General features: G+C 42.2%; 1 protein-coding gene across 1 annotated transcript; it reads left to right on the top strand.

Moving 5' to 3' along the window:
- Positions 1-2,684: 2,684 nt before the first annotated feature.
- On the top strand, positions 2,685-10,285 carry RPUSD3 (RNA pseudouridine synthase D3). The gene is made up of 9 exons (XM_075183509.1): positions 2,685-3,235; positions 3,923-4,095; positions 4,194-4,238; positions 4,470-4,566; positions 4,725-4,832; positions 6,012-6,096; positions 6,277-6,403; positions 8,733-8,872; positions 9,553-10,285. The coding sequence occupies exons 1-9, from the start codon at positions 3,117-3,119 to the stop codon at positions 9,745-9,747; spliced, it is 1,089 nt and encodes a 362-aa protein (XP_075039610.1). The 5' UTR covers positions 2,685-3,116; the 3' UTR covers positions 9,748-10,285.
- The last annotated feature ends 1,789 nt before the right edge of the window (positions 10,286-12,074 follow it).

Raw genomic sequence — 12,074 nt, 5'->3', positions numbered from 1 at the left:
CCATGAAAATGGCCACCTCCATAGGCTTCAATACATGGACATAGGACACAATTTCTGAACTGTGTCATCATGCCACAGATGGCGAAGCCAACCACGTCTTGTACTGGCTCAGCATCAGGGAGAATGCCAGACTCTTCAGGGCTTATCTCAGGGAGTCTCCCTGACATTCAGGGAGAGTTGGCAAGTATGACTAAAACATATCAGGGGATCATTTAGAGGTGGATACATTCACACTCAGAACGTACTAATACAATAGAGACCAGCACCATGAGTAATGCACCTAAAAATGGCAGAACTCTTGTTTGAAGTTATAAAGCCTTAGCTGTTGAATAAAACATTTCTCCAAGATAAATCATCTATGGATTTTGAAAGTCTGACTTTAGTCTCATAACCCTCACAATCTAGTTTATGTGATCGTGCAGGGGGTCTGGCGGGTAGGGACTGGAGACAACGTCTTGTCATTTAATACCACGGGCGTTATTCTGTTTCAGCACTTGCCTGTTTCTTTCTTAGAATAACCACAGGGCAGGGAATCAGAGGACAGACCTGTAAATGATTTGAGGTGACTGCCCCGTTATCTGCATCTCTCCTCTTAATAATTATTATTGTTGATTCATAAAGCGTCAGCATCTTCTGCAGTGGTTTACAGAGTAAGTAGTAATTATGTCTATTACATATGTTTAAAGCAGTAATTGCATGAAAGAAAACAATTCTACAGACTTATTGATTTATGATCCTGGACTACCATGGCAACCACAGTCACATGATGTCGTGAGCAGAGATGCTTTGCAAAATCCTTCTGAGATCTGTCTGCAGTGTGACATCCTCACAGTTTCCCTCTCAGAGAGCAGAGTGGGGTCTTTAGGGCGGTGATTGCTGTGCCCTCTTCCCCTCCTGGGTCCGTAGTGGCTGCACCCGCTGCAGTAGTCCCGCCACGGACTATGAACCATGCTCAATAGAGCTTTCTATGTACTTCGACACCTCCAACCTTTGCTCTGTTTCTCTTCTATCTGTGTTGATCAGTGCATGTTTCATTGGTGCTTGCTGCTATAATTACCCACAATTCTGTGTAGTCTGGTCTTGGGGCACAAGCCTCTCGTCACCCTCTTGCAGTGCTAAGCCATATTCTCCCCAGTGAAAACATATACAACCATATAAAAATAAGCTCAACTTTTACAAAAGAAGTAATAATGACGTGCGCTGTATTACCCTTACATACTTTTTAATTGCAAAATATATTTTACAATTTAATTGCAAAATATATTTTACAATGTTCAGTTCCAACAATGATGTTTCATAACACACAAAGGTTGGGTAACATTGGCTAATCCTGTATAATAAATGGAAATTTTGCCTGGCATTATTAAGAATGTATGAGAAAGAGTCAATGTGTGTATCTAGCTTAATTCTTTTAAAATGACATGTCAGCATATCTAATACAATGTGTTTGACAAATAATAATAAATACCCTGTGCAGAGGTACAAGTAATAATTTTCCATCCACTTGCAATAACCTGGGTTGAATGAATTTATAGAGGTTAGTCTGCTCATTGTATCATGGGAGAGAGGATTGCTCCCATCCAGGGGTGGGCTGGCAAATTTTAAGCCTGGAGGGGGGACGGGGGGTACTCGGCTCATCAGCGTATTGCCGGGTGACGGTGCAGGACACCCCTGCACATTCCCGGGTAGAGCGTGTTCCCACTGAACACAGGTCCGCTCGGGTCTCCCTGGCAACATCACAAGAGGAGCTTTGATTGGCTCCTCTTGCGATGTTGGATTTTTCTTGTTTTTTAACTTTATAATAGCTTTCGGTGAAACCCGGGATAAAAAAAACCCAGGTCTCACTATTCAGACTGGAAGCTACCTGGGTCGGACCCGGGAGTAACCCTCCAAAAGACCTGTATCTAGTTCCTGGGTCATCCAACCCAGGTACATGCCCAGGGACCAGGGCCATCTTACCAACATTATGGGCCCCCGGGCAAAGCAGTCCACTGGAGCCCCTACTGTCTTGATGGAAGTAATGGCGCAAAGCCGAACTTCCGGTGTCAGGGGCCTGGGCATGTGCAGTAGCGCAATTCAGACATTGGCGCCCTGCCCCACTTTCTATTTCCTCCTGGTCTAGTTCCCGGGTCATCTGACCCGGGTACATGCCCCTGGACCAGGGCAAAACAGTTCACTGGAGCCCCTACTGTCTTGATGGAAGTAATGGCGCAAAGCAGAACTTCCGGTGTCAGGGGTCTGGGCATGCGCAGTAGCGCAATTTGGACATTGGCGCCCTGCCCCACTTCCGTTTCCTCCTAGACCACCAGGAAACTAGCGGTTGCCATGGAAACACGATAGGTGACGGAGCAAACCGCTCCTTAATACCAAGAAAGAGCCCTGCCCATGGGGTCCCTTGGCCGTGGGGCCCCCGGGCACTTGCCCATCGTGATCAGTGGTAAAGACGGCCCTGCCCTGGACCCGTTCAAACTGAGCCTCGACCAGGGTCATCGAGGCTTGCCCAGCAATAACCCCATACTTACCAACTTTGAATAGTTGGTTTCCGGGAGCCTGTCATGGGAGGTTGGCATGACGGGGGCGGGGCTCCAAAATGCTTGCCAAGCGCCGCAATTCACCGGGAATCGTGGTGTTTGGGAGCTAATACTGGAAGTGGTGCACTTCCTAGTGAAGTGGGCAGATTCGGGAGATTTCCACACTCTCCCGGGAGTCCGTGAGACTCTCGCAAAATGTGGGAGTCTCCAGGACATTCCGGGAGAGTTGACAAGTATGAATAATCCAGGTTTTTAAGGCAGTATAAAGGGGTATTAGGAACATTTTAAAAGAAAAAAAATGCAGGCAGACAAGTGACCTAGCCCAATACCATGAAGCTGGGGAGTGAGAACAGTCCTTCCATATATGATGAAATGTATTTTATCTTTCCTTATTAAAGTCCTTTATTCCTGCACCTGACCGCCAGCAGGGGGAGCTCTTGCATGCAGTCTCCCGGAGCCTCTGGCTTGTGTCCTCGGCGCATGCGCTGTGGAAACAAAATGTCAGCTCCCAGGAAGACAGCATGAAGCCCAGGTTTCTTGGATACAAGAGGGTGATGTGAGATTGTCACAGAGGGGACTGCAGGAATGGATCTGATGTGTAAGCATGTTGTGCTTAGAAGGTGCTGGCTGGCTCTCCCTGTGATAGGCAATCGCAGTCTTTACTTCAATGCCTATTCTATGAAGTCTAATCACTCAGTGCCCTGGTAAATTATATTATATCTGCAGTCTGTCGTTTATTTGTAATTGTGCATTAGGCTACAGGTCACAGGGAAGGACATTGGTGACATAGATGATGCATGTGCTTGTCTATATTTGAATAAAATGTAAAATAAATTTACCATGATATCCTATGGAAGCTACTTATAACTACATGGTATAGAATAGAAATGATGTTACAGAAAAACTGGAGAATATTTCTATCTGAAATACATATCATGTTAACTGTGCTATATTGCTAACTTCATATAATGCTGACTAAACAGATATTATTAACATGTATAGTGAAATACATTTTTATCTCCTAAAACACTGTTATCTTTTATTTGAAACATCATTCTGTAAGTGTTAGTTCCTCTTATTGTTTGTATTGTAACTGTGTGTGTGTATATGTGTATATATATATATATATATATATATATATATATATATATATATAATGTGCAACCCAAGATATTATTAGAGGTTATTTTTTACACAGCTAGATTTTTATACACTTATTAATTGCAAAGTAAAATAAAATCTTTTCATAGAGGGAGAGAAATTGGTGGATTAGGAAGATGGTTGGAATGCTGAAAGCTGCAGCTGGTCACTGACTAGTTGAACTTTTCAGAATTGTACATTAATATGCATAGTAAATATATACTATAGCTCTATTGTTTCTTTTGTTGAAGGTATCGTGAGCGTTTTGAAAAACAGGATCACAGAGATAAAGGAAGCAAGTCTCGCGTTAAAGGACAAGAACATAGGTCAAGTATCTTGAAGATTCCCGGCGTCGTCACTGTCCGTGATCTGACCAAGGAAAAGCTCTGTGAACATTTAGCGCAAAATGTTGTCTACAGAGAAGGTACGCTGGAGAAAGCATAATATACTTAAAAAGTAAAACAAGATACACGCTCTGGGAGAAAAGTGTTAAAAAAATCTACATTTTTCTTCTGTTCTTAGGTCCACTTTTGGCCATCAACAAACCGCAAGGATTGTCAATTGCAGGTATGTACCTATCTGTATGTTACACTAAATTGCTTTTTAAATGAAATTACCATACAAGCAACTGTTAGATTCAGGTTCCAAACATCAGTTGGTCCCCATCTAACACATGGGTTCTTAAATGTGCTGTATATATCGTTAAGCAGAACTGAACTGTATGCCTCTATGCCAGTCATATGCTTCTGTTACGGACAAGGCTGCACCTTGTACCAATGTTGTCCTCTTTGTCTGTAGGAACTTCAGAAGAAGTCACTTTACTCTCCATACTCCCAGAGCTACAGCAGAAATTGCAAATTAAACCAGCACTGCAGGTGGTGAAATCTGCACCAAAGTATGTTTGTTATATCTCCTATTGCTCTTGTCTCTGCAGTAGTACAATAATACTGTCCAGATTGGATGGGTCTTATAGTGTAACCTCTCTGTAACCTGTGATAGGTGCTCCTGAAGATACGTTTACTTGTAGCTATCGTTATTTTGTTTTGCCCCTAGGCAAAGCTCGGGACTGGTCCTGCTCTCCACCTGCCATGTGACTACTCAAAAATTTGAGGATTACTACGTTCAGTGTCGGAAGTCGGGTAACCCATTTACAACGTTCTGGTGAGTATGAGGCTCTCCGAGATCTTTTCATGCTTACCTATAAATAAGACAACTTAAAGTCCAGATATATGGGTCACACATATAAAAGGCACCTACTAAAATTTAAACAAAAATAACGTAAAACAACTCTTATTTTTTTTTTCTTTTTTCAAATGTGCTGTTTTTATAGTTTGTGATGCAGTTTCATTTGTGACATTAAAAGCTGATATGCACTCTATTTATAATACAATTGGCTTTTTTGGTCCACGATTACGCGCATATGCGCGTGTAAGATGACAATACGTTACTGCAACATCACAGATTTCCCTTCGCAACCCTATGGGAAATCCGCAATGTTGCGGTATCGGGACTCATACAGCCGTGCGGTATCACGGATTAAAAAGCTAATTGAATATGACCCTTATAGTGTGAAACGCGCATTTTCCAGTTTCAGAGCACCATGTGCTGACTTCATGTTTCGGTAGGTCCCCAGTAGAAGTATTGATTACGAATGATACTGTGTAGCTAATAAACACATCAGCCACCCTCAGATTGGTCTCAGATTTTAGTCTTTAGTGAAAATGAGTAAATTGCCAACCTGGAAGAAAACTGAAATTGTCAATCTGTTTAAGTGAATCTAGTCACAGCGGAGCTTTAATTAAACTCAATTATTTGCTCAAACTAGTTTAAAGGTGACTGTAGAGACACTATAGTAGGAGGTAGTTGCCAGCTTATTCTTACTGATATCTACTTGTGTTTTGTTCATTGTATGAGCCACAAAACATTAATATTATTAAATTAACACGATACATGGACATTTGGGCAGCACAGTGGCTAAGTGGTTAGCACTTCTGCCTCACAGCGCTGGGGACATGAGTTCATTTCCCTACCATGGCCTTATCTGTGTGGAGTTTGTATGTTCTCCCTGTGTTTGCATGGGTTTCCTCCGGGTGCTCCGGTTTCCTCCCACACTCCAAAAAAACATACCAGTAGGTTAATTGGCTGCTATCAAAAATTGACCATAGTCTCTCTCTCTCCCTCTCTTTCTGTCTGTCTGTGTGTGTATGTTAGGGAATTTAGACTGTAAGCTCCAATGGGACAGGGACTGATGTGAATGAGTTCTCTGTACAGCGCTGTGGAATCAGTGGCGCTATATAAATAAATGATGATGATGATTTATAGATGCTTACGTTTTTTTAGCGCAGTAACTGTGGGCGTCCCCAGCCCAGAAGAAGGGGAAGTTAAAGTGGTGCTGAAAGCGGATGAAATTGGAGGCCTAGACCTGGTAAGAACAGACGGGTAGATATTAGGTATTTCTGTCTTATTTGTATTATTAATTGAGCACAGATCTGAGTCTACGGTGAGCCGGCTGCTCGGAGGCTTGTTAGTGTTCTCGTCTACTACAAAGAGTTATTATAGTGCGTCACGCAGATATATTACACTGGATTTCATGTTGTGTTAACAGGTTGTCCCGGTGATGAATACGTCCAAGGGAAGCCTGGAGAGGAGAGAGGTGAAGAGAACAGAAACCCGATACAAGGTTCTAAACTCCGGCCATGGATGTTCCCTTCTCCAGCTGCAGCCCATGACTGGTATGTGTCTGAGCAGACGTGTGAGATTATTGTTGTATGTTACCAAATGGTACATTTATTATTAATTATTGTGATCCTGACCCCCGGCAGATGACAGACACAGACAACTTCATGCTTGGAAAAACGGTGCTTTATTTATTGTTCGCATTACAAAACAACAGAGCAGAATTTTTTTCAGGATGACACTAGGCGAGCATCGGTGTAGCTAGACGCAGTTCACCTGCCTAGTCACCGGCCAGCTAACTGGCATCGGTCGCCCCACCCACAAGAACAGACAGTGTTTTATCCTCCACCCAAGCGCTACAAACTTATCGTAGAAAACAACAAACCAATTACACCCCTGTGGTGCACCTGCGTGTCTGTGTGTTGCAAGAGAGACTCAGAGGGAATTTAACCCTGTCTGCAGGTAAAATAAGCCTGTTTGTCACATTATATTTTAAGATTTTTTGTATGGGTGCCCATTTGTATTGTTCCTCCAACATTATTGGGTACTTATTAATGGAACAAAAAAAAAGCACAGGTGCTCCTACAATTAACATCAACCAATAACGAATTTAAAAGGAAATGCATTATTAATTGAAAATGGAACCCTAGTCCCAAAACAGATTCCTTGGGGTAGATTTATCAAACCTTTTGAAAAGGAAAAGTGGAGGTGTTGCCCATAGCAACCAATCAGATTCTAGTTATCATTTATATAGTACATTCTAGAACACGACAGCTAGAATCTGATTGGTTGCTGTAGGTAACAAATCCACTTTTCCTCTTTAGAAGGTTCGATAACATCTGTTCCTAGGAATCTGTACGGGGACTATGGTTCCATTTTCAATTAAAAATGTTCCCCGGAGAGATCCTGGAGGAGGGGATCAGAGACCCCGTGTTACACACCAGAGATAAAATAAAAATATTGAGGTTTGAATAACTTGTAAGAATTTTTTAAATGAGATCTCTCCAGTGCATAAATGTTAATATACCTGTATATTCATATAGAGTGATACAATATGGTAACTAAGTATTTGGGAATGTCAATGAGTTTGAACAGTCCATACACCTCTAACACTTCCTAATGTACTGGTGGCTTCTAACTCCCAATATACCAGATGGTTTCTCTGGAGACAACCTAGAAAACGAAAAGAAGGGAACAGGGCGCCCAAATAATGTAGTATTCTAGGATGTAGTCCAGAATAAAAAGATAATATAGGTATGTGTACCAGATATGGGAATTATTCATGCATGTCACTATATCACTCCAGAAGCTTCAGACCTTGTATCAAAACCAAAGATGGAAACCAGAGATAGTGTGTTACCCTTTTTAGAGAATCAAAATTATATATGTACACTACTCCCCACTAGAGGTGTATGTGCGGACCAAATAAACAAAACATAGCGCTTATCTGTATACGGTCCAATGGTCCTTGTATCTGTACCTTTGCTAAGTATCTCAGATGGGAAAAACATGTAGGGACCAGATAGTGTCGTTCTTTCAAACATAAATTTTTTTATTCACACATTGACGTATAGTTAATGTGCTCACAATTCAAATAAAAAACACAGCTTATCTGTAGTATTGCAGTTCGCCGTGTGTTAGATCCTGGTCCTGTTAAGCCCCCGGGTAGAGCACAACAGATCTCTTTCCCACTCAGGAGTAACCACTGCAACGTAGATTTCTACAATAGTCCATGTAATGCAATATCCTCCGGTAAACTCAACGCGTTTCGTCTGCTTAATATACTGGTATTAAACACTACAATAATGTTCTGTTCACATCATTGTATAACTGCATAAAAGCAACATATAAAGGGTAATGATTGCGCTTGTACTGAGACACTATGAAAAATATTATAACTTTGTTCAATCAAAACAATTTGATGTTTTTTTTTTGTTTTTTTTTAAATAATTTCCTTTCATCATCACCATTTATTTATATAGCGCCACTGATTCCTCAGCGCTGTACAGAGAACTCACATCAGTCCCTGCCCCATTGGAGCTTACAGTCTAAATTCCCTAACACACACACACACTTTGATAGCAGCCAATTAACCTACCAGTATGTTTTTGGAGTGTGGGAGGAAACCAGAGCACCCGGAGGAAACCCACGCAAACACGGGGAGAACATACAAACTCCACACAGATAAGGCCATGGTCGAGAATTGAACTCATAACCCCAGCGCTGTGAGGCAGAAGTGCTAACCGCTGAGCCACCGTGCATTTTAAATTTTATTCTGTCAGTCCTGTGCGAGTTTGGATTTTACTATACATCTATTTGCTATAGTTGTCTTCAGGTTTTCATCACATGTTCTGAATAATCGCTGTGTTTTCTATGTTGTTGTAGTCTTTCAAGATCAACTTTTAGTTCACTGCAGCTTGAAGTTTTGCCCAGTGCTCGGCGACCACACTTACAGCTCACGGGTGGCGAAGGTTTTAGGAGAGAACATCTACGTCCCGGTAGACGACGCTCTTCCCAAAACACAGGTGAAACGGTGACATTGAAATGTTTTACCATTTTAAGAGTGTTTTGTCCAATAGCAAATCAGACCAGAGAATTATCAGCCTACAAACACACAGAGGACAAGTGGCTCCTCGTATATAAGAATGGTTTGTATTCACAGATAATTCTGTGTTCCGCTGAGGAACACTAAGAATGAGCGCTGTGGTGTGCCTGCTTCTTTGAGTACGTATGGACGGACAGACAGACTAGACGAGTGCAATAAAATTACCGATTTATTTTGTTTTTGTAAGGAGCGACTAATACAAAATGACTATTTTGAGTTAAGATTGCTAAATCTTGCCTTGATTGCTAATGAATGTCTTTCTGATGCCTCACTAACGACTCTTCAGCAGTGATTAATAGCTAGGAGAGGACAGAGGCTGGGGGCAGTTCTGCTGTTGCTTTGCATGAAGATTATTTATGTTTGCACTGATGGTTCTAGTACAGGGGTATGTATTCATGTTGCTTAGGAGGCTGTTTTGTGTACCGAAAAAATATATTTAAGAGAATACAGCCTATCCGTTCACTAGCAAATGGTTCCCAGTAATTGATCGGCTGCATTAATGATAGATATTGGTTGGTATCTACATCCTGGCTGCTTCCATTGTCCACAGACGATGCTCTAATAATCTCTCGTTCTCTTCTTGTCCTTTGCTGTCACCAGTTACTAGAAGACAGTATTCTGCGCAGGATGCATTTCCCATTTACGCAGCTCGACCGCATGCCCCTTCACCTCCATCTGCACCAGCTCCTGATGCCGGACCACCCTCCAGGCCAGTACCCGACGCATCTCACCGCTCCACTACCTCCTTTCTTCCAGAGGACGATGGAGTTCTTGGGACTAAAGCTGGAACAGTAGCAAGTTCTTATTACGACCATGTTTCCCGCATCACATGATGGTGACTTCTCAGCAGATTATTTTATTTTATTAAAGAGTAATATTCAATTGCGTCCTGTGAACTGGCAGAAGCTAATCTTACACTGGAGCTCCCTCTGCTGGTTATAAGTTGTCACAAACCATTCAATGACGGGGTTCCATCCATTGTTCTGGTTTTAGGATTAATTTAATCATTTTAGGGGTGAAGATAACTGATTGTTTTCTATGATGCAGTATTGGCTTTTTTGTAAAAAGTCTATTCAGTCATGTATATATTAATTACAATGTAAAATACAGCAAATTAACTTGGCGTATCTTATTAATTTCTATGCTTTCTGTTGGAGCAATACTTTCCCATTGTGACATGTAGGTTGTATATCTTTTATAGACAAACTTATTGCGCTTGTCTCATATATGTATTCAACCAACAGGGTCTACCTTTTGTGGGTCAAAACACAAGATCCTTTTTAAGGACACTGAATTATTAAATAAATAAATATACATTTATTAAGGAGTATAACTGAGTCCTGTGCTGCTATCATCTGTCTGGTACTGTCGGTGTTCTGTTAACTTAATGCAAAGTGTAAGTTGAAAAGATCCGGCTTCAACACCCGCTCAGCCTGAAACGGGCCCAAATGGGTAGGAGAGAACGTGACAGCATCATCATCATCATCACCATCACCATTTATGTATATAGCGCCACTGATTCCGCAGCGCTGTACAGAGAACTCACTCACATCAGTCCCTGCCCCATTGGAGCTTACAGTCTAAATACCCTAATATACACACACACACACACACAGACAGAGAGACTAGGGTCAATTTTGATAGCAGCCAATTAACCTACCAGTATGTTTGTGGAGTGTGGGAGGAAACTGGAGCACCCGGAGGAAACCCACGCAAACACAGGGAGAACATACAAACTCCACACGGCCATGGTCGGGAATTGAACTCATGACCCCAGCGCTGTGAGGCAGAAGTGCTAACCACTGAGCCACCATGTTGCCCAGCAGGGCACATCTCGTTTACACCAGTGATGGGCAATAGATGGATTTGTTTGTTATATATAGTGTAACGCTTGTTTAAAATACCTGCTGATACGTCATTACAGATAGATGTCTCTTCCTTTCATCGACTTATTGTTTTTTCTTATTACTGAGATTAAGCGGTAAATGTATCATCTGGAAAATTGGCGATTTTCAGCGATACTGGTGGCCAGATTTAAAACGGCACTATAATTAAAGGCCTTTTATTAAATTGCCAATTTAAATCTGCCCGTCAATATTGCAGAAAATCATCAGTTTGGCGAAATTGCACTTTGATACATTTACCCCTAAGAGTAATGTGCGGGGGGTTTGACGGCTAGAGGAGGGCACTTGCGGCCCCTGCAGTGTTTCAGGTTGGTCATCGCTGTCTACACTGCTGTGTTTAGGGTAATAGTGTGTAATCTGTGTAATCGCCAGGCTCCGGCGCTGACAGAGCCATTGTGGCATCAGCCTGAAGGTGGCATTTATGATTACTATGTACAAATACATTAAGGGTCAATACAGAGAACTTTCATGGGAACATTTTACCCCAAGGACTATACACAGGACACGCGATCACCCCCTGAGGTTAGAGGAGAGGAAATTTCACAACCAGCAAAGGAAGGGGTTCTTTACAGTAAGGGCAGTCACGATATGGAATTCACTGCCAGGGAAGGTTGTGAGGGCAGATTCAATAGATATGTTTAAGAAAGGGTTAGACACTAGTCTAACTAGTAAATGACCCTGACGGGCACCTTACACTTGTTCTGCTTCAGGTTTCACAGGTTGTGCAGAAATTGTAAGTTTTTTGGGGATTTGCTTCTACCCTCATATAACTTTTTCACACTGTAAACTCTCACCTCTCGCTAACATCACCAAGGCACGTTTGCCGGGGTAGGTGGAAATTCTTGCACTCCCTTTTCTAAATATAACCCTCAGTTGTGGCTACTTAGGGATTCAATTGTATGGTCATCACTTTTACTATATTCACCATGTACTGAAATTATTCCCAAAAAAACCAGGAGCCGGATCATCCCTGGGCTGCGTTGTGATCCGGTGTAAAGGCTGCGTTATATTTTATTTTAAAACAGTATTCTCGGCTACAGGGTCAGTTGTTAAAGAGCTGCTGATCGTTATTGGTGCCGGAACTCTGTGCTGAAACAGTGTTTCCGGGGGCTGCTCCGCTCGTGCAGTGTAGGACCCCATAGGCAAACCGAGGAGGGTTTCCTAGTGCCTGGAAACCCCTCCTCCAAGCCTGGGGCACTGTATAATTGAGGTGGCTGG

This window comes from Mixophyes fleayi, chromosome 8 (genome assembly GCF_038048845.1).
Source record: "Mixophyes fleayi isolate aMixFle1 chromosome 8, aMixFle1.hap1, whole genome shotgun sequence".
Classification (NCBI taxonomy): Eukaryota; Metazoa; Chordata; class Amphibia; order Anura; family Limnodynastidae; genus Mixophyes; species Mixophyes fleayi.
This window is presented reverse-complemented; position numbering and strand designations above follow the sequence as displayed.